At 44.8% G+C, this 27,937-nt stretch overlaps 1 protein-coding gene across 5 annotated transcripts in view; it reads left to right on the top strand.

The window, feature by feature from the left end:
• Kif13a (kinesin family member 13A) overlaps positions 1-27,937 on the top strand; it is a 168,984-nt gene that overhangs the window by 72,090 nt on the left and 68,957 nt on the right. For all 5 annotated transcript variants that reach the window (XM_050143834.1, XM_050143831.1, XM_050143832.1 and 2 more), the window contains 6 exons: positions 10,446-10,506; positions 20,985-21,077; positions 22,577-22,757; positions 24,206-24,293; positions 26,191-26,325; positions 27,628-27,740. In XM_050143834.1, the coding sequence (XP_049999791.1) occupies positions 10,446-10,506; positions 20,985-21,077; positions 22,577-22,757; positions 24,206-24,293; positions 26,191-26,325; positions 27,628-27,740 (671 nt within the window). The remainder of the gene's footprint in view (positions 1-10,445; positions 10,507-20,984; positions 21,078-22,576; positions 22,758-24,205; positions 24,294-26,190; positions 26,326-27,627; positions 27,741-27,937) is intronic.

The raw sequence follows: 27,937 nt of genomic DNA, 5'->3' as shown, positions 1-27,937 counted from the left end.
TATATATGAGCTAACCAGGAATATGCCTGAGTCATTGGCCAAGCGGTGTCATAATTAATATAGTATCTGTTTGATTATTTGGGTCTAGGCAGCCAGGAAACCAATACGCAGTCTCCATTTGCAGAAGCATGATGAGAATGCCTCACTAAGAAAAGGTACCAAGCCACATGGTTAAACACATACAAGAATTATGGGTTAATTTAAGTTATAAGAGCTAGTTGAAAATAAGCCTGAGCTAAGAGGCCAAACAGTTTGTACTTAATATAAGCTTCAGTGTGTTTTTTTGGGACTGAATGGCTATGGGACCAGGCAGGATAGAAACTTCTGTCTACAGCTCATTCACATAAAGCCAGAACTGAAGTCCTTGCTAAAGTCCATGTACTGTCGTCAGCACAGTGGGTTGAGAGCAGACCTTGGCGGACACATGACAGTGCCAACAACAAATCGTCCCCCAGGTGTATTACTGTCAGATCTAAGTCATTGTGTTACAGTGTGGTGGCACTTTCCTGTAATCCCAACACTCAGGAGGCTGAGGCAGGTCAACGTAGGCAACAAAGTGAGACTCTGAGTTAGACAAAACAAAAGCCTGTAATGCCAACACTCAGGAGACAGAGGCAGGAGGATCGCCCCAAATTCAGGGCTACCCTTGTCTACATAGCCAATCCAGATCAGCCAGAACTTTATGGTGAGACCCTGACCCTGTCTCAGAAACAAATGGACTAACAGAAATCAATAATTAAACAAGTCGCACTCCAGGTCACTGCGTGATCCCGGAAATCTCATGGACTGAAGTCATATGGAAGCAATCCCAGAATTCAGTGCCTAGAAACTACAGGAAGAAGCAGATGAAGTTCCCGTCTTTAAGGATCCCACAGCCACCACTAAGAACAAAGAGTCCAACGCCGTGGGTGCGTGTCTGTGGCAGGTCCCACAAGTGTGCACAGGTCCCGGATTCCGTCCATAGCTGCACAAAGTGAAGCGCACATTCAGAGATAAACTACACACAAGATAATAAGAACCAGCAGAAATAAAAGTAAAAAAAAAATAGATCTATGAGTACTTCTGATATCAAATTGTCAGGCCCAAACTTTAAATGCACTTGTTATGTCTAAGGAGATTTAAAAAAAAAAATCAGATTGAAAAATGATAGCAAAGCCGGGCGGTGGTGGCGCACGCCTTTAATCCCAGCACTTGGGAGGCAGAGACAGGCCGATCTCTGTGAGTTCAAGACCAGCCTGGTCTACAAGAGCTAGTTCCAGGCTCCAAAGCCACAGAGAAACCCTGTCTCGAAAAACCAAAAAGAAAGAAAGAAAGAAAGAAAGAAAGAAAGAAAGAAAGAAAGAAAGAAAGAAAGAAAGAAAGATGATAGCAAGAAATTGATGTTATATAACTCAAGAAACCAATAACCCGCTAAAAATTCTCAGTCTGAAATGTCCAAAGCCTAAACTGGAAATTTAGTGTTAGGATTCTATAGCAGCTTACAACAAACTGAAAACAGAGGCTTAAAGACCTGGAAGATAAGTTAGTAGATAGAATACAGCGAGATGCTAACGAGACAAAGGATGTGGAAACAATGGAAGATCCACATTTTTTAAAAAGTAAACTCGGGTCTTCCATTCTTCAGGAAAACTCATTCAAAGTGGATCGCAGGCCGCGATGTAAAATGCACATCGGGAATGCTTTCAGACGATGACAGGGAGGAGGTGCCGCGGCTCGGTGATGACCTTTCGAAGACAAAGCTGGAAGCACAAGAGAAAAAGACGGGGTCTTTTACTACAAACAAATGTGGCATTGCTGGTGACAATGTTACATAAAAAGAAAAGCTGTATACTGGGACAAATGTTTAGAAAAAACCCAATAAATGATTTGTATCCAAATCACTTTTGCTTAAAACTCAACAAAAAAAGAAAGAAAAATAAAAAATAGTTTAAAAATGGATTAAAAAAATCTGAAAAGTCAATTTAAAAATGGACAAAAACATCTGAGTAGACATTTCCCTAAAGAAGATGTAGGGATATCGAATGAATGGATGGATGGATGAATGAATGAATGGATGGATGGTAAGTAAGTCAGTAAATCACTGTCATGTCATTAGAGAATTAACATGAAAACAGCAGTGACATGCCACGGCACACCTATAGATGCCTAAAATCTCCAAGCCTGATAAAACCAAAATGAAGTCCGTGGAGCAGCAGAACCTTTGCTTTTGCTGGCAAAAGGAGGCAAATAGTCCAGCCATTCTGAAAAACAGCCCACATCTTCTGAAAAATCTAATTATATTCTTACCACATGATCCCAGTGATCAAGCTTCTAGCTGTTTACCCAGACAACTAAAATTTTGGATCACAAGTGTTTATGGCAACTTGATTCATGATGGCCAAACATGAAAGCAACGATGACCTCCTGCAGGAGAATGGGTAAGTGAATCCCGGTACGGGCTCTTGATGCGGTATTGTTCAAAGATAAAAGAGAAATTAAAGATAAAAGAGAAATGAACTATCCCTGCACAAAAAGTCACCGTGGAGCCTCCAGTGCATATTAATAAGTGTAAGAAACCAACCTGAGAAGGCTCGATGCTCTAAGAGTACACTATTAATCCATGATGTTCTGGAGTAGGTGAAACTATATGCCCGTTAAAAAAAAAAATAAAAGACAGTGGTTCCTCAAGACAGTGACCACAGCTCAGACAAACTACTCAGTGAAGCAAGGGATGTTCGACAGGCAAGTCAGTTGGAGAAAGTTATGCCTCCTTTGCTGATGGACAGAACCATGACAGAGAGTGACACATACACACACACACACACACACACACACACACACACACACACACCAAACATAGATTGCTATGTCCCTAATCTTTTGGATTTCCCCAACTGGTAAGTGTCAGATTTTCTAAGTTCTGAGTGAAGAAGCATTCATCTCAGATACTACCTGCCTACTTGCCTGTTAATCCTTTGACCTGATGAACGCTCTGCAGTGCTTATGGGAACGAGGTCTTGTGTCCCTCCAGAACAATGGCCCTTTAGACCAACATGGAGACACTGGTTTATATGTCTGTAGATTCAGAAGAAGAAAGAGCCTTTGTTGTATGAGCACCAGAGCCTGAGAAGTGTGTCTGTCTGTCGTAGTGCAGAGGTACTATTGCAGTTGCTTATTGGTTGAGCCGTCCTCTGGTAAACTGGATTTTGGCGGGCACTGGTACACATGGAAAAGAAAGGTTGTTTTCTCTGTTGTGTTTTATTGAGCAAGTTAATAAGAAGAAGGCATTGGGAAGAAATAAAAATATCTGCCAATCATCTTATTTAGATCATCTCTCTTTTTAGTCAATTTGCTCACTGTAAATTTATTAGCACAATTTCTTACAGTTTACTGCATGATTTATTATCTCAACCTCGTGAATTAAGTTTATTTTCAGTTTTTCAAAAAAAAAACTGTAGATGCTCAACCTCAGGGCTTTCATACATGGTAGGCAGACACTTAAGCAGTGAGCTATGCTCCTGTCCATTGTTTAAAGACATTCAGATTTGGTGGTATATGTGTGTGATGCCAGTACTGAGGGCCACAGCAGGGGATCCAGAGTTTGAAGCTAGCCTGGGCTACAGTAAGACCCTGTCTCCAAAAACAGAGGTACGCTATAAACACCCGAAGCTGGCTTTATTCACGTTTCTCAGGAAGGAAGGGAACCACGTACAACTCTGCCATCTGAGACCTGGTTTTGTTCAGTCTGGTCTTGGGGTCTGTGGTGCGTCTTCCCTTTCGCTGAGAACAAAGTTTTGGGTCAGGCTATTAGGCATACACCATGTGGGTGTTCTGACTTGAGCTGAGTAAAATACATAGCAGTTTTCTAGGGCTTAATACAAGGGTAAATGAGAAAATGAAGCACACAAATATGTAGGATATACTAGGTTAACTTAAAACATGTCACTAAACCAATTTTGTCTTCCTTTTGCTTATAAGTATGTCATGAAAACAGTTTGAATCACATATGTGGTTCCCATTACCTTCTTGTTGGACTGCTCTGCTCTGAACAAACACATGGCTTCATAGTAACATGGTGGTCACAAACACCTGGTCTTAGCTTGGGCTGCTTTCTTTCCTAGTTAAACTTCTGTCCTGGTGTCTGGGTCTTGACGTCCTGCTGGCATGCAAGTTCATTGGCAGCCTAACCTTCCCTGTCAGGGCGAATTTTATTCTTTCTTTCGTGACAGGCAGTGGCCATTTGTCGAGATGGTGGGCTGGCTGTATCTGCAAGCTCAGATGCTTGGGACTTTCACTGGTGTTTCTTAAAGAAATACCCTGTTTTTAGAAATACCCACACTGCAGTTCTGAGTGTACCACTGAAGAAGCTTAAGCAGGGCAGGAGAAGACTAATAAAAAAGCACCCACTGACCGAGGATGTAACACGTCTTCTCCGCCCCTCTGCAGCCAGTGGACTGGTGATGATAAAGGTGTCAACGTGGCCTGAACTAAGTATTCGAAAGAGCTGGCATTGGCCACATGCTTCATGGAGTGTGCACCACTGGTTTACACACACCAGTGTCCAGTGGAAGCCCTAGGCTGCTGTTAAAGCGTTCGCACAGAATTTGGGAGAACTAGTTAGTTGCTATTTTCAAACTTTCTTCTGAGTTGAGTGACAATATGGATGTGTTCCTGAAAAGACCCTTGCCATCACCCCTCCTAGAGCGCTGAGTCCCTGTCTTTGGGACTGTGCAGAGCATTGTCTCCTCCTGTGTTGGATGATGAGGTCCCTGAGCTTGGGGACAAGGCCTTACTTCTTGTGGGTGTTCCCCAGCTGCTGTTAGCTGCTTGGAATCTTCAGTCAGACACCGTTGACTGTGTAACCCAAGATATCATTTGGTGTGTACTTAGGAGCACGTATGAAGGAAATGATTAATTACACCGTGAAAAGGCAACAAAGACTTGACAGACTTTTAAACAGGAAGGGAGGTCTGTCAACAGACCTGGCTAGTAAGGCTGGTGGCTCTGGTGCTCATCTCCCTGGGCGGTGGCAGCTGTGTTCAGACACAGGCTGAAGTTTATGGTTGGTCCAGTGACTTCTACAAACAGCAGCCGTGAGGACAGTGCTGGGGTCAAACAGGCTTCCCGTGCAATTCCAGTCTAAGACTTCTAAGTGAGGTTTAGCTTAAAATAATAATAATGATGATAACAATAATAACTGGCATATGTTTGCTACACATAGTGCTGGCTAGCTGTTTTATTATAATTCTGATGGTAGGAGGGAGGAAAGTGAGAAAGGCATTGAATGGCATCCACATGGGATGGAATGTCGAGCGTTCCTAGTCTTCTTCAGTTGAAGTTCCCTCCTCTCCATGGCTCCAGTTTGTGTCAAGTTGACATAGAACTAGCCAGGCACATTCATCAAGCAGCTGCTCTAGACTAAAACGCGCATTTTCATAGTTTTTTTTATTTGATGAATCATAAAGCACAGGAACAAAGCCCTTGACCTCTTAATGGTGGATAATATAGCAGAACAAAGGGAACCACAGATGATTGGAGATACGTGTCTACACATGCACAGAGTGTGATTAGGCAGGCGTGGAGTTCAAAGTAGTTAGAGGTGTTTCTAGGCTCCCGAAGACTCCAGGGGCAAACGTGCTTGCTGCCAGGCCTGGTAATGTGAGAGTAATTCTGGACCCAGGCAAAGGGAGAATGAGATCACTGGTCCCTACTGGGTGTTCTCTGGCCTCCACATGCATGTTAGATAGTATATGGGCCTGCACACACACACACACACACACACACACACACACACTTCATATTGATGATGATATATTAAGAAAATTTTACATGAAGCATCCTCAATAAAGCTTCCATTAAAGGAGTGGCATTTAAGATAGCATTGACAGAGTTAAAGGTAAATGGAAGCAGGCTTTGACTCAGGTTGCAAAGATGGATACTTGCTTTCCAAGTTGTTCTCCATGTAAAATTTAATATTGTGTCATAATACACCTTAGATTAATCCTTTTCCACCTGGGAAGGGGATGAAAAGCAAACTAAAATTATTTTTAAACAATATGTGAAAATGTCAGGAATAATTATTTTCAATTTTGTTGTTTTTGGAAATGAATGGATGGGGCCCTGTGTTCCAAAGGTGACGCTGGGCTTGGCCCACTTGCCTCAACCTCAAGTCCTGGGGTTTCAGGAGTGCACTCCTATGCCAGGTTGTCCGATATGTTTAACTAGATTTAAGCAACTACAGGACAGAAAATATAACTGACAGGTATTTGAGACTCAACCTGAGAGTGGCTGCTGGTCTTCCTGATTGCTTCCTGAAGTAAACATATTATGGCCAGAGGCTTCAGTAAAGGGACAAAACTAGACAGGACCAGAGAAGGTCACAGAGCGACCGGAGTCATGGCTCAGCGCTAAAAGCAGAAGATCCAGGTTCTGAGATCAGTTCCCAGCACCTACATCACGCAACTCCCTCCTGCCTGTAATTTCGATTCCATGGGAATCTGATGCCCTCTTCAAGTCTTGATGGGTACTGCAGGCACATGGTGCACCTTGTAGGCAAAATAGTCATACACAGAAAATAAAAAAAGTAGGTGGAAGGAATGAAAGTAAGACTGTCCACAGACCCTATACGGTTGAAGTGCCTTCACATTTGGCTTTTATTACTTTGATGAACTGGGGTCTCTCTGAGTAGCCCAGGCTGGCCAGCCTCATTCTTGACCTCCTTTCCTCAGCCTCCCAAGTGCTGGAATGACAGGCCTCCACCATATCTGGCTCACGTGTTTTAGGGTTAGAAAACTGGTTGCAGACCACATTTCTTAGAATGCTGATACCTTCTGCTCCTCCTCAGAATATGCAGGATGCTTCTTTCAGTTTTTTTTTTTTAAACCACAATTGAATTTTGCTGAAATGCCATCAGAGATCACAGCTCTCAACAAGCAGGGAGTTTGTACAGCATGCTGCTCATAAATTCTGGACCCTCCTTCCTTCAGGATATCTGTCACTCAATGAGTTGGTCTTATTAAAAACAGCCGTAGCAGCTTTGCTAGATGCTCAGTGGTTCACAAAAATGCAGAGCTGACTTTTTTTTAAGGGCCCAATGGAGCTGGAGCAGATGCACAGCAGGCTGCGAGGAATTCAGTGCTGGCGTGAGTTTTGCACATGGGGAACTAGGGGAAAGTGGGATTTTGCTGGAAAACAATGGCTTTCTAATTTTACCAGTGACGAGAATATCTGTGCATTTGGCTCTTTTTCTAATTGGGAAGATGTGAAGTGATTGGTGTCTCTTGGCAGTGATGAACTAGAAGGCTGTTTGTTTGTTGTTGAGGCTATCACTTGGTATCCCAGGCTGACCCAGAACTTACTGTGTAGCCCAGGCTGGCCTCAGACTTAAGGGCAGCCCTCTTGCCTCAGCCTCCAAGTGCTGGGACTGCAGGTGTAAGCTGCCACACCCATCTTCCATCTTTATGTAAGCGCTCAGCTGCATCCAGGCTCTCCGTGTTTTCCATCTCCCACTTTGCAGTTAGGATCCACGCGACTTCTTAATGAGTAATTAGAAGACACTGAGGTGCTCTAACGACGCGAGTGAGTCCTAAAATGAAACACTTCTCTAGTCTGTTATATCACGTCTTTGCGTTTCGGTGAAATGAATCAGACTTCAGACTTCTTCCTAATAAATGTTTACTAGAATAAAATCCTACACTCCATAATTGGCTTGAGGGATCACTATCCTAAAGTGCCTAGGACCAACAGCTGAAATTCAGGAGCTTGCACAGCTAAAGGTTTGCCAGGCAAAGGACCCTTGTATCTTGCAATGCTTCCAGAGCCCCTTTGTCCATGGTAGCATTTTCATATTTGTCTAGACTTTAAATGGGAAATACAGAAAATTTGAAGAAATAGTTTCAAATAATTAGCTGTTGGAATGGGCAGTGATTGTAACCAGCAGGTGCACTTCCAGCTTGGGCTAGATCTCATTTTATTTCAAACAGTGGCTGTGCATATGGAGACCGGTAGATTGATGGCCTCAGTATGCAAGATGGCAAATTATTAAAGGTCTGACAGAGATGCCTGTGACTGCCACGCTATCTAGGAACTACTAAAGAGACTCATTGTCCAGAGGATACCAGTAAAGACGTTTAAACATTGGAAAATAGCCCCTCCTGACCATTTACAGTCAGGATGGAGCCTTGGCTTAGGTGGAAAACAAGGCAGATGCCCGAGGGGGAGAGATAAATGTTATCTGATTTCATAGAAAGAAAGTGGGGGGGGGCGGATCATAGAATCTCCATTTGTGGAAATGTTTTAAAAGAACACAGATCTCTTGAGAGCAGTGCTGAAGTTCAGTCCTGCCCAGAGGCTGAAAGTTAGCTGGATTATGCCCGTGTGATCTTTTGAGTCATTGAAGGAACCCTCGCAGGCAGGCAGTAAACATTCTTTACTTTGCTGGCTAAAACCATTGCCTCATAGCTGTTCATTTGAAAGCTGGTTTTTGTGGGTCTGTCAGTATCAAATTTGAATCTGGAGTCAGTGGTTTAAGTTATGTGTATTGTGTATGCCTGAATCTGTGTGTAGTGGTGAAACTGTTGTAAGCATTAAGTTAACCTTTTACTTTTGTTTTATGTGTATGTTTGAGAGAAGGAGGCGGGAAAGAGCAATAGGGAGAGAGGGGGGGGGGTCAATATAACTACGAGAGTTGTGGCTCATCACTCTCCCTTACTCCTTTGAGGTGGTCTTTCGCCGAACCTGGAGCTAGACTGTAGCACAGAAATTCCCTCTGAATTGCTGGGGTTTCAGGTTCACGTGACCACATCCAACTTTTTACATGGGTTTTGGAAATTTGAACTCGGGTCCTCATGCTTGCAAAACGAGCAATCAATCTACCGAGTCATCTCTCCAGCCCATCTAAGTCTTTTACTATATAAAAACTACCTGCTTCCTTGCAGAGTTTCAATGCCATCAATCATCCGATAAATAATTCCAAGGCAAAGAATATAAATACTGCAGGCTTCAAAGATGAATTAGCTCTAGCTCCTGCCTTCAGGGAACTTAGGGTACCAGTGGATGGAGCTAAGACATCCACAGATCATCCACCTAAATGTCCAGCCTGCAGCCCTCAGGCTTATGCCTGCCAGGGTGGCTGTGAATTCAACCTGACACATTTGTTGAGGACAGTGGCATGTCACTATATCAAAAGGTTGGGCAAACCTGTATCATGATTAGTAGATAATAGAAAAAAATTGGAATAGGAGCAGAGAAAAGGATCAAGCAGTGTTGTGAGATTGTATGTATGTATGTATGTATGTATGTATGTATGGATGGATGGATGAATGGATGGGTAGATGTATGTATGTATGTATATATGTTTGTATGTATTTGTCCTTTGGGTGTAACCAAGCAGTCTTTTCTGGAAGAAAATGCATTAAGCTGGACCTTCAGTATGAAGCATTTTGAAGGGCGGAAATGAAGAAAATGAGAACAGTCATTCCAAGAGGGCACACTGCACTGGGGCGGGAGGGGACAGAGCAAGTAACTGGCAAGGAGCTAGTGGTGTCTGGTCTGGACTGCCAGGCTGAATTGCTCAGTACTTCTCCCTTGGAATGTTGGGGATCCCTGTGCAGGTGAAAAGCCACATGTGCAGCTCCAGAAAGAGGCCGTGGAGCCATCCCCGAGAGCTATGACTTTGAAGCTAAAGCTGTTTGTTTTGAGTGTTCCCCAGAAATGAATTCCAAAAGTCGAGAAGGCTGGCCGTGTAAATGGCTCTTTACTGGAGGACTTTCAAAAGCTTTTGCCCTGGGAATCGGACACAGCGCTGTCCGTGTGTGCAGTTTTCAGTGTGATTTCATCGTCTTACGTGGACCATCCCTTGGAACTCGTGTTCCTTGGAACACAGTCTGGGAGTTATTTTCTGTGCATTTGGCAGTAATGGCTGAGGACAGGTAATGGTGTCTGTGTGGAAAGACAGCAGCTAGGTAGGAGTCAGCACTCGGTAGCTGTACGGAGGGTTAGTGCCTACAGGAGCAGATGGTTGAGTTACCAGCCATGCTCAGCCAGGGATTGCGTGTTGAGACACAGTGAGGAAAAAGGGAATCCCAGACTGTGAAGAGGAGCGACCTTCCCTGTGCTAGAGATGAAGCGTACACAGCTAGGGGAAGGAACTGGTGTAGGTAAAAATCTACCTGTATACTGTGACTTGAGAAGGTAGGGGAGAGCCAATTTAAAAGATTCCATGCACACTACTAGGCTTGGAGGAAGGAAGGGAATTCTTATTAAATATACTTTAAAAAAATAAACCACCTGGTTAATATGTTTGCCTGTTAGAATTATGGATAAGTAGTAGCTTCCATGTGAGTTCATTACTGTAGGAAGTTGCACCCAGACCCTGCTGTTCCACTCAGCTGCCTCTCATCTTCACTGAGCCCCATTAACCTCTCTGGAGCTAACGATTAAGCTTAATATTTTGTTCTTTTGTTTAGGTGTTTGCCTTTGATTATTGCTTTTGGTCCATGGATGAATCAAACACAACAAAATACGCTGGTAAGTCGGCTGTTCCGTTTGGGCCCCTGGCCTCCCGCATCCTGTCTGTTTTCTCTTATTATGCTGGGGTTTTGTTTCTCCATGTGGCGCACACCAGCTCTCTCATTCTGGTGGGTGTGTTTGGAAAGTTGGTGATCTGACTCTGCCATGTTCTGGCTAAGCAGCCTTAGACCATGTGTGGAAACCTCAATAGAGGGATGCATGTGATGGTGTGCCCCTGTGACCTCAGCACAGAGAAGGCTGAGGCAGGAGGACTGCCCCGAGTTCAAGGCCAGGTCAAGGCTGAGCTGGATAGCTAGTATTAGGCCAGGCAGTGTTGTGTAGCAAGACTCTGACTGCCCCCCACACCACCAAAATTTCAAAACCTCATTAGGTTTCTAGTTGTTCCCCTTCTAAGGATGTTGTTATCCTCAGAGAAACTCCCAGGTCAAGCCTAAACTTTACCAGTTTTAACTGGTTTAGAAAACCTGAGGCAAGGCAACATGGAATGGCTATAGTTTCTAAGGGAGGTACAGAGATGGTATTAAAAATTAGCATGTAATTGTATATAAATAAAAACGAAAAATAAAAATATCATTTTTCCTTTTGTAAGTATTGAGGTTAGGCGTATGTTCGGTCACCTGATTTAACTAGTCCAAAATGTATACCTATATTAAAATGTGTATGTAACGCCATAAATATCAGTTTTACTTGTTAATTTGAAAAAAAGAAAAAGGTAAGTTAAGCATCAGTTCAAAGAGGAATGTAGAAGGTACCCAGTCATGAAGTGTCATGGTACCAAGGCAAGTCCACGGACCTTGAGGTCAGATATGGGATCTGCTTTGGCTCCTTGGGATAAGTGTTTAATTTCTCTATACTTCATCCTGCTTCCTATCAAGTGGAAGTGGCAGCTCCTGTGCACCTATGCCAGGTGGCACAGGTTAACTGGGGACCTTAAGTGCTGACTGATGGAAAGTCCCCGTAAAGGATGCTCTATTGGGGGTTTTTACAGGCACGGTGCTGGACATGGGGCCTGAGCAACACGTGTAACAGAGCAGTGATGACAGGAAATTCGCAAGGCCGAGCTAGGAAGTAGAGATCAGTGGGGTGAAACATGAAGCTGTTGGCACAGGCTGCTTACGACGATGTGAATCTGCATCCCTCAGCATCTCAGTGCGCGTCTTCATTGCTGCCTGCAGATACCACTCTGTGTAGCCTCTTGCGATATAGTGCTCAGGGCCCACAAACTCCCTTTTCAGCCACGTACAACTTCGTTGGATCCAGATGAGAAAATATCTGTGGAATTTTAGGATCTGATAAACCCTGTGGTCCAAATTATAAAAAGATAAAAATGATTTTTAGTGTGCTGACCGCCTAACGTTGATGCGCTTTTCGGTTACATGGTCATTTCCAAATGCTCTGTTCTGGTTCACCTTGAAATAAGGCCTCTTGATTCACAGAACACTGCTTCTTTACGACACTGGGGTAGGGGTACCATCATTGTTACACAACCACCATGACACTCTTAGGAAAAAGTAAAATTCGTGGTTGCTGTTGTCTCGGGTGTTTGACTGTTACACAGAATCTGCGTAAAAAATAAGTTGGTTGTGTAGATGAGATTTTTGGTTTCTGTACTAACTTGATTTCTGTTTTCTTCACTTAAAAGAAACAGCAACTCTTAACTGCGAATAGAGACATTAAGAGGGAAGCATTCTTTCTCTGGTGAGAAATAAGGGACATGGGGAGAGGGAAGCCCAGATTTCCTGAAACCAACCTATTTGTCAGGCTCCATGAATAATGGCCTCATTGAGACGGAGTCGGGGCTCTCAAAGCGGCTCTCAAAACTGGGGTCTGGCAGGCTGAGTGGGGGGTTGGTAGATTCATGGGCTGAGCGAGCCGGAGATGCCAGAGCCCTCAAGCGTCATGTGCTATGTCCGAACATTAAATCCTCAACGAAGTTTTGCTGTTTGTTGAAAGCTAATGCAGGATGCTCTACCTTCTGGCTTTCCAACCTGAAACTCTTTAAGTTCCCTGGACTTGATAATGGCACTTCAGGGCTTGGGTGGGTCGCAGTGGCTAGCATCAGTATGTGGGCCAGGAAATGCTCTGGGCTGGGATTTAAGGCACCTGGCTTTGCTAGAAGCTGCTAGGCTTTGGTGAGATAAAGATAACCTTATTCCTCATCTGTGGACAGGATGAGGTAAAGGAGGAGCTGCGGCTATGCCTCCCATCAAGCTGAATCAGCCATTTTGTGCAGGAGGCACAGCTGTGCTGGCGGCTCAGAGGCAAATCAAAGGCTGGTTTGTTCAGCCTTTTGCATTGCGTGGAAGTGTGCTTTGAGGCATTGTGCCCTTGAAGGAGCTCTTCCTCCTTTTTTTACCCTCTTGATTGGATTGGTTAAATAATGTTTGGCGGGTATTTTTGAGTCAGAAGCACAAGTCTCTGTGGTGGGACTAAGTGGGAAAAAGAAAGGCAGACGATCAAATGGGCTGCAGAGTTAGAGACCTCTAGCACGGCCTCTCTGTGTAAATCCGTCTCTAACCCAACCCCAGCATGCAACCACACATAAATCTCATGGAAAGAGTGTAAAGTGACTGTGTTAGCATCAATAGAGATGAATTCGAGCCATCTTAGTAAATGATTACGTCCTGCTAATGGTAATTAAGACCTTCTTGATGAGGAATCAATACATTAAAAATATAATTTCCTACAGTGAACCCAGCCAGTAGATAAGTGACTTCCAACAGCTCTGTTGTTTATATCCTACCTGCTTACCTTTAAATCTTACTGCAGATATGAGAAGCAGTCTGGGGGCTGGAGATGTGGCTCAGGGGTTAAGAATATTTTCTGCTCTTCCAGGAGACATGAGTTTGGTTCCCAGCACCCATGCAGGTGGCTCATAGTCTCTTGTGACCCCAAGGGATCTGATGTCTCTTCTGGCTTCTACAGGCACCAGCACACATGTGGCACACACAGACACATAACACATAAATTTAAAAAAAAAAACATTTTTCAAAGGAAAGAAAGAATAGCAGTCTGGTGGTGGTATATGTGGGGGTCGGTGTGGATAACATTCCTTTGCCTGCGAGATTCTGAACGTTGGCCTAGAAATTATGTAATCTCTCTTGCCATATGGCGTGTTGCTCAAATTTGCTGAAGCCATGTGTTCTTGGGCATTTGTTGATACTCCACAACCTGGAAGGAAAGATGTCCAGCTGACTCCCAGCCTCCTCACTCTGTTCTTGCTGTGCGAGGACAGAAGAGCGCCTTCAGGGCGAGGGCTGAGCTGCAGGCCGGTTGGCCACGTTTGATTCTGTGCCTGTCAGGGGGGTTTATGTGCTCAGAGGTCGGAATGATTAATTTCACATTGCTTAAGGAAAGCAAGAACAGTAAGATGACAGCGATGGTGTCCACCAAAATTAATATTCTAGAAACCAGTGTTTGCCCAATTAGAACCAAATTGTCAGCAGAATGGCACAACATGAATTTGTCTTAACATATTTAGGCCTAAGTATTTGACCATTGAAGTATTCTCCTAGTAAGTACTTGGAGAAGGCACAGGCTCCTGGAGTCAGGCTTCCTGGCCTCAAATGGCAGACAGTCATAAGTCTTTCACTATCGTGAATCAGAGGATGAATTTAGACTCCCAGCAAATTCTGTGCATCCAGAAAATAGCTGATAATTGTTAGCCATTATGTAAAGCTGCAAAAGTTCTTTGTGTGCTCATCAGAAGTACTAATGATTGACTGTTTAAGCATCCTTAGAGTAGACATGTATTGGACGTGATATCTACTGTCCCGAAAGCCCCTAACCAAATAAAAACCCTGAGCACAAACTGTATCCAGGTTTTATTTCTTTCTTACAGTGCTTTATAAATTGTCTTACGCACACAGCCATTCTCTTAGTGGCTTGCCTTCGTCATGTCGTGCCTGAGCCTCTGAAGTTTTCTGATTTTTCATTATATTTGTCATTGAGAGAGAGACAGAGAGAGATAGACACACACGTTTGTGTGCACATGTGTACACACACACAGAGGGAGAGAGGAAGAATAGTTCAGAGGACAGCTTGCTAGATCAACCCACTCCTTCCACCACGTGGGTCTTAGGTTGTCAGGCTTGGTGGCAGGCACCTTTTATCCACTGAGCTATCTCAGTGGCCCAGAAACTCTTGCATTTGTTTTAATTAAAGTATATAATCACAAAGATATAAACCAGCTTGGAAGCCAATACCACTGACCTTTACAAAACATACCTCACCTGATGGAGGCTCGGGAGGATCAGGTAATTGATGTTTGTGGATCCCAAGAACAGATACATGCAGTTCAAGTCAGGAATATTTAGTTGGTAAAGATTCCTCAAATGTAAACAAACGAGTTAACCGTATGAACTTTTAAAAAGTAGATACATATGCATATGTATACATAGAGCATATATATTATGCCTGTGTTTTTTTTCTTACATCTAATGCCTACCCCATTCCCCAGCTCCCTTTTTCATTTTGGGACAGGGTCTTGTGTATCTTGGGCTGACTGTGTTTGAAGCTGAGGATGACCTTGAACTTACAATCATCTCGTTCTTACCTCCAAGTGCTATCAAGTGGAATGATAACCACACACCGCCACGACAGGGGTAGCCTGTACTGGTGCTGGGACCAGGACGTGACAAGGGTAGCCTGTACCGGTGCTGGGACCCAGGACTTTGTGCACACCAGATATGCCCTTGTGTTGACTGAGCTGCAGCCCTGTCTCCAGATGTCCTTTTTAATCCTACCCACCCCATTTTATGCTCTCCCCTTTCTGACCACATCTATTCCTTAGAGTATTTGCCGGCACCCGGGAGCACTGTTTAACTTAGCTGTATTTGGAGGGGCAGATAGCAGTAACTGTGACTACAATCCACATGCTGCGTTCCTGGCCTGGTGCTGAGCCTTTTATGTGCGGGAGGAGATGCAATAACAAGAACGTACCATTAGATAGGAAATACTGCTGTCAGCATTTTCGCAGATGAGGAGATCGAGGTTCGGGAAGGTTCTTACTGCCTTTCAGAGGCGAAAGCGGTGGCCAGTGTAGACTGAGTCAGAACCAGCGACGCACGCTAGTGATGACTTGAGGATTCAACTCCTGTCCTGGACACTTCTTATCTGCCCTAGAGGGGATTTGTTAAGTCCTGGTGTGGAGCCTAGCCGGGAGAGCTAGTAGTAATGGCATCCTCCCTCCAGGCAAGTATTGTCCAAAGTCCTGAGCCCACGTGCTTGGTCGAGCTTTGTTTGAATATGCCCCCCTCCAAGAGCTATGGATTCCGGAGCCCTGAGTTCTAGAAGTGACCGTAGGCCCGAGTCTGCTACCTTGTTAGAGAGAGCTGTCGTAAAATGCTTTCAAAGCCAACCCATGCTTCTCTGTCAGCAGCGGCTGTGCGGAGTCAGGCTTCCCAGCTGAGCCAACTCTGTTTTCGTTTCTCATCCTCGGCACTGGTGCCCGGGGAGGAGTTTTCTTGCCCCCTCCCCTGTGAGTCAGCCACTTTATCCAGCTGCAAAAAAGTTGCCCAGCTCATGCTCACCCCTAGCAGTGTCCCCAGAGTGGAAACATTGTCGGAGTAAGTCACTCCCTGCTCAGCACTGGTGACACTTCCCCAGACGGCAATGCTGATAGCACTTGGAAGCCACCGTGGAAAGTGGCCTGTGGTTTACTTTTAGCTCGTGGCCCAGTTTCTCTAGTTACCTTTACCAATCCTGAAGCTGATTAAGAATTAAATGTTGCACCTCCAAGTCGAGCCTTAAGGTCTTTGTTCCTTTATCTGAACTGTAGTTTGGGTCCATTTAGCTTAAGTATGGCCTGAAGTCTCTGAATGTGAGAAATTTTGTGAGCTGAAGTCCACATGCCAAAGGCCTCAAAGGAAGGAATTTGCTTCAACCTTATCCAAATAAGGCCCTATTCTCCCTTTGAGGTGTGTAAGCAAGACCTGTCTGTTCCTGCACCATCCAGGTGCCTTGATTTGGAACTGGGCCCCTGCCAAGTCCAGACTCATCACAATGACGGTGGCTGTCAGCCCTGTGCAGAAGGGAAAGTACCTTCGTAAAGAACGATGCCCAGGAATTGCCACTTAAAATATATAGCCAAGCTCCCCCAACCCCTGCTCCAAAGAGAAAAAAGACGGAGAAATGAAGGGGCTTATGAAAGGAATTCAATTTTGGGTTGTGTTTGTATTGGTTAGCTTCCATAGCCATAGGGAACCTGAGGCCCAGGCTTTAGAGGCCTCATGCTTTGGAACTGAGGAAGACCATGTATAATGACAGAACTATAAGGTGGAAGAAACCTCTTACTTCAAGGCCAAGAAGTAACGAGGGACACACTGGGATTCCAAATCCTCTTCACGCATTCCCTGATAACTCAAGGACCCCCACCCCCTTTAGATTCTTACACCCTAAAGACCATTTCCCACTAGTACTACATGGACCACAATCTTTAACTTGTGGGCCTTTGGGGACATTGAAGATCTCAGCTATAGCATGGTTGTTCCGGTCTTAGGTGGTCTTCCAAGTCGAAGGAGATTCTGTTTATGTGTTAAGTGTGCTGTGCCCCGCTTGAGAGTTTTGTTGACTATGATGTATCTATGTGTCGTCTGCCTTTTTAAATGTGGGTTATAAACACCATGGGTCAGACCCTGTCTTTCCATCCTCCTCCGTTCTAGGCCCCAGCCCATCGTGTTCTGTCCTGTCCTATTCGGTGGGCAGATGCAGACCCAGGACCCAGCTGTCTTCCCTTCGTTCCCAGTTCTCTCCTTTAGAGCTTTGCCGTCAGGACCCTGCTATGTAAAGACAGCTGCCTAGGATCCTTGCACGGTGACTGGGAGGCCATTGCTGCTGTTCCCAAGGGGTCAGAGATGATGCCCACATGTGGAGACCTAGTGGTGTTGGCTTTTCAGAGATCTGTATCATATACGTGACTCAGTGTTGGGTGACTCAGACCGTGACTCTGCTTGCAGAAATCCCACACAGTGGCTCCTGTTACTGCTCTCTCATTGTGTTACAGGTTTCACTGGGCATGCCCGTGTTTTATAACTTGTCCACATGGGTTATAGGAGGTCCGATTATAAACCCTGAAGGAACTTGGCATCGCTGTCGTGCTTATTAACAGTGAGGTCAGACGTGGCATGCCCTGTGGACTCACCACACCAGGCATGTGAAGCTGACGTCTCCAGAGACACCTCCTCCCTGGCACTGGTTCTGCTAAGAAGTCACAGGCCTCTTGGGTTTGACAGTGTTGTGGCTTTGCTCTGCCCGTCTGGATTGGGAACAAATACCCACAGAACCTCCTGTTTCCCACAGGACTTCTGAACTTCCCCGTAGACTTTCCCGTAGAAAAACAGCCCTCCATTCTGCTTGAGTGTAAACTGTAAACTGTAATTGGGAAACATTCAGGGTGGGGATACTGCATCTTTTATGAGAGCTGCCCCGGCAGGGTTTGAATTCCCTGGTTCCCACCATGCAGCGTAAACAGCTGCTCTTTTTTTTTTTTTTTTTTTTTAATGAGTCAAGGTTCAAAAAGCAGTGGGCAGCTCATTTCTTCCTGTGCTGACAGAGACTCTTAGGTTTAAAAGAAAATGGAAGTAAACAAAACAAAATATTTTCTAAAAAGTTAAAAAGCCCCCTCGCTGGGGATGTAGCTGAGGGGTAGAGCATTTAACCAAGCGTGTTCAAGGCCCTGTGTTCAGTCCCCAGTACTGCAAAGGCCAAAAAGGCCCTCATTCGTCTGGGTCACCATGGGTCTTGTGTGGTCTTGGGGTGCCCTGCATTCTAAGGCAGAGTGAAGTGAAGCCATTGCTGTGCAGCCTGCGGAGTCTGCTGTTGATGAGGACAGGGGCTGGACCACAGCTACAGGAAGGACTTTGTGCTTAACAGTTTGGATCTTGGCCACTTCCACAGCTATTCTTCCTGTAATAGCGGTTCCCTGAAGGTTACTGAACAAAAGAATTGGTTGAGCATAGCTGCAGCCCAGGGTTCATGTGTTCGCACAGCCCCAGGGTGGAAAAATAATGAGAAGCCCGTGGAATTGGTCCCATTCACCGTTTTATTGATGCTATTCATTATATTGTGTCTGTTCCCCTGCAACCTTCTAATGTCACAAAGAAGGGGACTAGTTTACTGGATACTGTACCGTAGCATGCTCTGACCTAAATAATGATGTTCGGTTTCTTCTTGCCTTCCCCAGGTGTGTGTATGTGTGCGTACACACACACACACACACACACACACACACACACACACCATGCCCTCTGCCTGCCTCCCATCACTCCCTCTTAAATGTGAGAAACAACCTCCCTTACCTTACCTTATCAGTGGCACGTAACCAGGGGGACCATGAAGAAAGAGTAGAGAAAATGACTTTCTAAGGCTGCTGTGGATGAGGGAAATAGTCATTATGTTCTTATCTTAAAAAAGGGTAAGTTTCCTTTGGGATATGAAGTCGTAAGAAAATGTATTCCAGTCTCTCTAGGAACCTAGTTGTTTGGGAAAGCACATAAGCCTCACACAGCTCTTTCTAGTTGACTCTTTCCTGAGTTGGTCTTACATAGTTATTTAAGGATAGAAAGGAGGAAAGGCATTTCTTTCCAGAAACACACTAAAATATCTGCGTTATGTGATTATAAATGTATATACACATAAATATATTGTTTTCCAAATATTTCTCATTTGCCAGTTATGAATAAAACTTTATTAAATATGACAAACAATGGGGCTGGTGGGATGGCTTAGGAGGTAAAGGTGCTTGCTGCTAAACCTAATGAACCTGAGTTCAATTCCTGGAACTCACATAGGAAAGGAGCCTCAGTTAGAAGTACACAATCTGAGGGCAGTTGTATCAACCCAGGAACAATTCAGCAAATACAAACGCCTGCTATGTGCTTTTACTTGGCTGGGTACAATAGCCCTGTCATCATAGTCTGAAGGTTGAAGCCAGAGTGACAGACAGACAGACAGACAAACAGACAGACAGACAGACAATAAACAATCAGTGCTGCAGGATAACCTAGGAGACCAAGGGTGAGGGCCACTCACCAGCCACTTATCAGTGACCCACAGCACGGGTCCCTGCCTATGGGTGACCATCCAGCTACAGTTGCCAGCAGTGAGGTCTTAGACGACAGGGTTTCAGACCCCGGTCACCTGTTATCATGTTTACATCTACTCTGTGTGTGTTCTGTGAGGGTCCCCTGATAGAAATCTGTAAAGAGTGACCGCACGTCCTTCTTCTCAGAAGGATAAATACTGTATTGTCTAGTATTTCCTAGAGTTTGGACATAGTCGAAACTAAACTCCACTGTCTTGCATTTGTTGTCTTTATTGTTGCTGCTACTGCTGTCGTTGCTTTTGAGGCAGGGTCTCCTGCATCCCACCTCGGCCTTAAACTTGTTTTGTAGCCAAGGACCTCCCTGAACTCCTCGTCTGTCTGCATCCACCACTCAAGCACTCGGGTTCCAGACAGGTACCAGTGTGCCTGGATTTGTTCTTGAGCTAGTAGAGGATAGAGCAGAAGTTCAAGGCCACCCTGCACCAAGACATACCCACGGTGATGAAGTGGACGTAAGGAAGTGTGTGCCATGGTTCTTACTAGTTAGAAACTGGATCCAGATTTGGGAGACAAGACAGACAGTTCATATTTAGTAACATTTAGATAGAATCTCTAAGGAGAAGAGGAAATCGAATTTGACAGTGCTTTTATGCAGCCTGCTAACAAGGAGTGGGATTTAATCCCCAGCGAAACGTCAAAGAGGAAACAGTACGGAACCATGACTTTATCCAGATAGTCAGCTGTAGTTTAGGAGCAAAACTGATGTTGCAAGTCGGGTATGGGTTATTCATGTGTGTGTAGTCTCAGCTCCTGAGCCTACTGGGTAGAAGGGTCACTGGGACTTGGGAGTTTGAGATCAACCTGGGCAACAGCAAGACCCCATCTGCATATGACACTGCATTTGTTAAGCTCTTAGGTATAACTGTGTAGTAAGCATTGTGTATACCTTTAAATTGTGAGAGGAGGGGATGGGGGAAGGCTGTTACTAATGCATCTGTTAGAGGGCTGGAGAGAAAACTCAGCTCTTAAGACCACTGGCTGCTCTTGCAGAAGACCCGGGTTCCAGTTCCCAGAACCCACATAGTGACTCACAACTGTTTGTAACTTCAGCTCCAGGGATCCAACGCCCTCTTCTGGCCTCTGAGGGCACTGCACATATGGTATACGTACATGTATGCAAACTAAATGCTCATACACAGAAAAATAAATATCTTTTTAAAGAAACCACACATCTCAACACAAATCATCCCTTTTGATTTTACTTTTAAATATCTGTTTGGGAGATAGATAAATGCCTCGGCAGTTAAGAGTGCTTGCTGCTCTTTGAGTGATACCTCAGCTTCAGGGAGTCAGATACCCTCTTCTGGCTTGTGTAGGTACTCACACATGCACACAAGACTAATAAGTCTCCGATGTTTGTCTTGTTTTCTAGGTCAAGAAGTCGTTTTCAAGTGCCTCGGGGAAGGAATTCTTGAGAAAGCCTTTCAGGGATACAATGCTTGTATTTTTGCATATGGCCAGACTGGTAAGATGTTGCTTTTATTGCAGGCGATGATATGAAACAAGTCTTTGATAGGATGTAGGACAGTGGATGAGTGCTTGCCTAACGTGCAAAATCCTGGACTTAATCTCTAGCACTTAAATAAAACAATAAATAAATAAATAAATAAGTGTTTTTCTCTCTCTTTCTCTGCCCACCCCTTTCTCTCTCCCTCTCTTTTTTATGGTATGAGGGATGGGATTGAACCCAGGACCTCCTGTGTCCCAAGCATGAATTGTGTTCCACTGAGCTACAGCCATACCTTAAATATAATTTCTTAACATTTAAAAGGCAGGGGAAGCTTGAGGACCCCAGAAAACTTCTCCTGCTGTTTTGGACTGAACTGACTCATGTGATCAAAAGTATTCTGCTTTTTGAAAATGCATCAGTTCTGGTAATTGCCTAATTTCAGTGTTAATGAGTGTAGCTAGTTCCAAACCATTAAGTGTCATTTTTCCTAAATTAGAGTTTTAACCTGGATTTGAACTGGAAAGCTAATCCCAGTTTCTCGGTATAAAAGTTTTAATAGCATCGCTATAAAAATTTTAGAATCCCCCACGCCTGGGACTTCCACATGGGCACAGAAATGATGATGGATCCCAAACTGAGGCGGGTCTAGCAATTGGTCAACACGGGCAGATCGAAAATACATCTGTGACCCAGCTGTTGTCACTCTGAGCTGTTGCTCTTTCAAAGTGGAAATAAATAATAATTCTTAATAACGCTTCCTCCTGCTGCATCATCAAACTCTAGACAGAGAATGCAGATATGTAGTATGTGCCAGGTCTAACCGTGACACACTGTGTTGCTTAATAGACAGCCGGGTTTTATTGTGTATGCAATGTTGTAGCGCAATAAAACTTTATCTGGAACTAAGAAAATTGCTCATCTTGTAGAAGGCTTGCCGTGTGGGCATGTGGACTTCACTTTGATCACCAGAACCCATATAGAGAAGCTAGGCATGGCAGCATGCTTGTATAATCTCGTGCTTCAGAGGCAGAGGCAGGCAGACTCCTGGAGTTTCATAGCCAGTCAGTCTCATGCACCTGGCAAGCTCTGGGCCCAGAGAGTGACCTTGCCCCAAATAACAAGGATGGCATAAAGGGAATGACACCCCAAGTTTCCCTGTGCTCTCTACGTGCTTGGGCACTTGTGCACGCATGTATACACACACGGCTCTTCCCATACTACCCAGTAGACAGGTGGAACTTTACCAGGCTTACTCTCCAAGGGTGCATTGTAGTGACTGCATTCCTAGACACTCACTAGTACATAATGGACAGTACCAACCTGCTGGAAATAGACCGGAGGTTCTAGTGTGAAGCAGAGAAGAGTAACAGTTGTTCAGGGGTCTGGGTTGGAGGTCAAGCTCAAACCCCATTTTTTCTGTATGTCTTTTGCTATCAGGCAAGAGCACCTTGTATTACTGAAGTGTTCCGCTTGCTTTTTCTCCTGCCCTTCCATCTCTGCTTGCTCTTTTCCAGGCTCCGGAAAGTCCTTCTCCATGATGGGCCATGCTGAGCAGCTAGGCCTTATCCCAAGGCTCTGCTGTGCTCTGTTTAAAAGGATCTCTCTGGAGCAAAATGAGTCACAGACCTTTAAAGTCGAAGTATCATATATGGAAATTTATAATGAGAAAGTTCGGGACCTCTTGGACCCCAAGGGGTAAGTGAGTGTTTGAAGTAAAGCTTGAAAATAGGAAGAAATAATGTTAAATGATCTTAAAATTAAACTCGCAAGGGTGTGTACATATTTGCATCGTTGGTCACTGCTCTGACGTCAGCTCATGGACTGGAAATGAGGGACTTCCCAGAACTTCCACTGTCAGTCACATGCAGCTTCTCCTAGACGGCCGTGGAAAGTTACTCACATCGCCGTGTGAGAAATGTTTCCACCACAGGTATTATTTCTTCTCACTAGGGATAACTCATTAAAACAAAGTTTTAGGAGCTGGGGGGATGGTTCAGTGTTCTTCCAGAAGACCCAGGTTCCAGTCCCAGCACCTGCAAGGTGGCTGGCAGTCATCTACAGTTCTGATCCCATGGGATCTGTCACCCTTTTCTGGCATCTGTGGGTACTACACACACATGGTGCATAGACATGTATTCAGGTAAAACACCCATGCGTATAAAATAAAAATACAATGAAATAAATAGGAATTTTAGAGTTGAGTGACGTGATGCATGCTTATAACCCAGCACTGAGAGACTGAAGCAGGAGGAGAGCCCTAATGGGGCAGTGAGATGGCTCATGGGACTTGTTCCTGGCCCCAACTTCATAATTTGTTCCCAAGGACCCATACAGTAAAAGAGGAGAACCCATTTCCCTCTGGCATTCATATGTGTACCATCTCAGATATGGGATCGGGGGGCACATACAGAGAGGGGGGGCACACATACATGCACATGCACACACAGAGAGATACAGAGGCACACACACACACATGCGTGCACACACATTCATTACAACCCCAAAATTGTCTTCAGCAGAGCCAGTTCAAATATTGGACACAACAGCTACAATTGTGTTATTACCTGACTTTCTCTATAAAATTGCCAGCATGCAGCCAACATAAATCAGTGGAACTTGAAAAAGTAAATTAGTTAAAAAATGTTTTATAATTGTTCAGTTTTTTTTCTCAAAAATTTTAACTTTAAGAGAGAAAAAAGCCATGAAACTAGGTAGGGAGGAGCTGTGGAGGGAAAGAATCTGATCAAAAGATATTGTCTGAACTTCTCAAGAGAATAATAAAAACGTTATCAAAAAGAATTTGAGATGTTCTTGATGAAGAATGTCCAGGCTTCTCTGTCTACTCTCATAGAGGAGCCCAGCCTAGGTTTAGCTGCTCTGACTTTTCTTGGGGTGAGAAGAGACGTTTTAAAATAGTATCAGTATTTGAAATCAGAGTAGAACACATTCTCATGTGGAATGCTGTTTTGTTAGTCCGTGTAAAGTGCCTATTAGAATACCCTCTAATCACTAAAAAAAAAAAAAAAAAAAAAAAACAAAAAAAAAAAAACCTTTGAAATTGTAATCTGAGTTTCCAAATGCTAAGAAAAAGCTTGCAAGTGTATAAGATTCATTCACTCTGATTCTTCTCCCTCCTCCTACAGGAGTAGGCAGTCTCTTAAAGTCCGAGAGCATAAGGTTTTGGGGCCGTATGTAGATGGTCTGTCACAGCTGGCTGTCACCAGCTTTGAGGTAAGAGTCCTTTTATAAAATGCCCTTAAAGCCGGGTGGGCAGTGGTACACACCTTTAATCCCAGCACTAGGGAGGCAGAGGCAGGCGGATCTCTGTGAGTTCGAGACCAGCCTGGTCTACAAGAGCTAGTTCCAGGACAGGCTCCAAAGCAACAGAGAAACCCTGTCTCGAAAAACCAAAAGGAAAAAAAAAGTCATTAAAGAAGAAAGGCAGTAAGTCAGAACAGGTGCTGCTGAGGCCGTTTCCATAGGGATATGTGATGGCATTCTGATGCCCTTCGCAGCCTCAGGCGTACAGACGGCACACCCAGGGGGAAATGTCCTGCAGGCACACTTCTGGCTGCCTCCTTGTGAAGGGCTCACAGTGGGGCCAAAGCATCCAGTGATCTCAAGTTGCTGAGTGTTTCCCTCTTGCCTCTGCTGAGCCTTCTCCCCGAAGTGTTCAGTAACATCCTTCTGGACAAATCTGGTAGTCTGTGCAGCATGTGGTAGTGACTCATCCCCTTCTAGGCACAGGCCTTGCTTTGATTTCTAACACACTTCACTCTCTTGTCCCCTGTGTTTCTGGATCACTCCATTGTCCAAGGACTGATCTGTGTTCCTCCCAGCCCTTGACTTTTATACCCAGACATAATATGCTGCTGTTATTTCTGTAGTCATTACCCTGGAAGTCTTCATGGCACAGATTTCCAGCTCTTTTGCTGAAGAATGCTCATGAATGAGAAAAGGAATGAATGAGCAAACCTCTGTATTTGCTTCTAATATATAAGAGATGTAGGAGACCCATTATCATCTGAGACTTAATGAAGCTAAAGTGAAGATAAGGTTCAGCATCCAGCTGTTTAAACAAAAGCATTGTACTTTTCAAGTTATATTTGTACTTACTCATCACTTTAAATACACTGAGATTTAACAGCCCGGCTCCAAGGTGTCCAGACAGCACTTTGACTAAGTCGTTTCCCAGCTCACGGCAATGGAACTCAGTCCCTGTTATCTCGTCACTTATTCCTGACAACCGGAATCTGGTTACAGGAAATCTCAGATGACCTCCATGAGCTTCAGCATCTTGGTGTGTGGGGAGTTTCTTTCATAGCGCTCATTCAGCAAAGCCCATGGCCTCCAGGGGTGTACTAGGAATAAGGTTACAAAATACCAGAGAAAGTTGCCTGCAACTAGGAATTTTTCTCCCGGCTGCCAGTTCCTGAATAACCCCTCTGAGGCATTAATATTAATTACACTCTGTCCTATTAGCTCAGGTTTATTATTCACTAGCTCTTACAACTTAAATTAACCTGTTTCTGTTATTCTATATTTTACCATGAGGCTTGTGGCTTGTTACCTCACATCTTGCTTCTCCCGTGGCTGCTGGCGTCTCCCTGACTCTGCCTTCTTTTTCCCTTCTTTGCTTGGATTTCCCACCTGGCTCTATACTGTCAGGCTATTGGCCAAATCATCTTCTTTATTAACCAATGGTAATAAAACATTCACAGCATTCAGAGGGGCATCCCACATCAGTTCCCTGCTCTTTGTAGAGCCACAGTTGTTGGCAGAGTGAGGCAGAAAATGGGACAGACAGCCATACCAGGGTGACAGTCCCAGGAGAGTTGGAATTAAACGAGTTGGCCACTGTTCTTAAACATGTGAAGTGCTCAGTGTGTCCCCTCTTCTGGGAATGTATGAAGGAGCCAATGGGATATTGACAGGGCAAGAAGAGACCTCGGGCAGAGAAAGAGGAAGGCTCTGTGTGGGGAGGAGGTCCAAGCCTTGCTGTGTGGGAAAGAGGCTGGGCCTGTTTCTATGGAAGGGTGTGGCCAAGGCATGGGACCACCCTGAACACACCCCAGGGTGCTGGGTGCTCTTTCTTACCTCACAGTGCTTTCCTCGTCTTTGCCTTTAGGACATCGAGTCACTGATGTCTGAGGGAAATAAGTCTCGAACGGTAGCTGCAACCAACATGAATGAGGAGAGCAGCCGCTCCCACGCTGTGTTCAACATCATCATCACACAGACGCTGTATGACCTGCAGTCTGGGGTGAGAGGCAAGGTGGAACCTCTGGAGGTTGGGGAGCCCAGGGTGGAAGGGGAAGTGTTCCTGGTTGGATCCGGAGACTGAGAGCTGTGTGCTGTCGTCCCGCCATTTGTGCCGCTGAAATCGCCAGCTTGTTGGGCCTTCCTTTTACACTGACATTCTTTAATTGGATTTTTCAGGGCTGGGGATATAGTACAGTCGGTAGAGTATGCATGAAGCCCTGGGTTCAATTCTCCAGTGCTGCACAAAGCCTAGAAGCAGAAAGATCAGAAGTTCAAAGCCATCCTTTACTTCTTGAGAGACTCTGTCTGGGGAAAAAAAAATGGATTTTGTGTGTAAAGATCCTAACTACCCTGATGATTTCGCTGTACAACTTTTTTTTTTAATTTTTATATTATGTGAATTGGTGTTTTGCCTGCATATATATTTGCATGAGGGTGTCAGATCTTTGCGTTACAGACAGTTGTGAGCTGCCATGCAGGTGCTGGGAATTGAACCTGGATCCTCTGGAAGAGCAGTCAGTGCTCTTAACCATTGAGCTATCTCTCCAGCCCCCTACTGTACAATTTTTAATTATGTGTTCTTTCTTACTAAAATTTCCCTAAAAGCAATCAGTTTACTTCATGGCTACTGTGGGATATTACGAAAGAAACTACAACATTCAGTCTAAAACCCACACCTCAGAAAGGTAGAATTTGACCCAAAATGCAAAGGAGCTTCATCTGCTGGTGTTTCTTCCAAGGTGCATAAATCCTCTAACTTGCCACTGTCCTGGACGAAGTCTGGACTTCTGGCTGCCCTGGAGGTTCTGCTAACTGCCCTGGGTATTCGAACCCTTTCTCCCCAGCTGCAGAGCAGAATCTTAGATTTCTGCACCATTTTAACTTTTGACTTTAGGGGCTCAGGAGATGACTTAGAGGGTAAACCCCAAGCCACACAAGCACGGGGGACAGAGTTTGGACCCCTGTAACCCACATCAAGTCCTACATGGTGGTGCACATATGTGATCCCAGCACTCCTATATTGAAATCAGAGAGAGCAGAGATGGGAGAATCCCAGAAGCCTGTGGACCAGCTAACAAAGGAGATCCTGCCTCAGCGAGGCGGAACACAGGTGTACCACACATACATGCAAAGTAAAAAAGACTTAAAACTGGCTTTTCTAGGAAGTGATTTCCTGAGTGACACACCTGCCATTCATAGCCTGAGTACTTCATGGTGTTGTGGATCACAGTGTTGATAAATACGTCGATACTCATGTGGCTTTCCTTCATGTCTGCTGATTCTCTTATTCCCCTGCCATTAGAACTCTGGGGAGAAAGTCAGTAAGGTGAGCCTGGTCGACCTGGCGGGGAGCGAGAGAGTGTCGAAGACGGGAGCTGCGGGTGAGCGCCTGAAAGAAGGCAGCAACATTAACAAGTAAGGTGACTGGAACAGTGTGGGTGACTTCAGCCTGTTTGCTCTGTTTGCTCTGAGTTTGGAGGACGCACTGCATTGCATTATGAGGACCCAGTGGTTCTTAGGCAGAGTGGCTTAGCCTGAGGGAGACTGCCTTTGTTCCAGTGCATGACGTGTGTTGAAGTCAAGTCACGTGGTGTAGCCCAGCCACACCCCTG

Source organism: Alexandromys fortis, unplaced genomic scaffold, assembly GCF_014885135.2.
Source record: "Alexandromys fortis isolate MF-2015 unplaced genomic scaffold, M_Fortis_MF-2015_v1.1 scaffold_1, whole genome shotgun sequence".
NCBI classification, from domain to species: domain Eukaryota; kingdom Metazoa; phylum Chordata; class Mammalia; order Rodentia; family Cricetidae; genus Alexandromys; species Alexandromys fortis.
The sequence above is the reverse complement of the archived record's forward strand: the minus strand, read 5'-3'. Positions and strand labels throughout refer to the sequence as shown.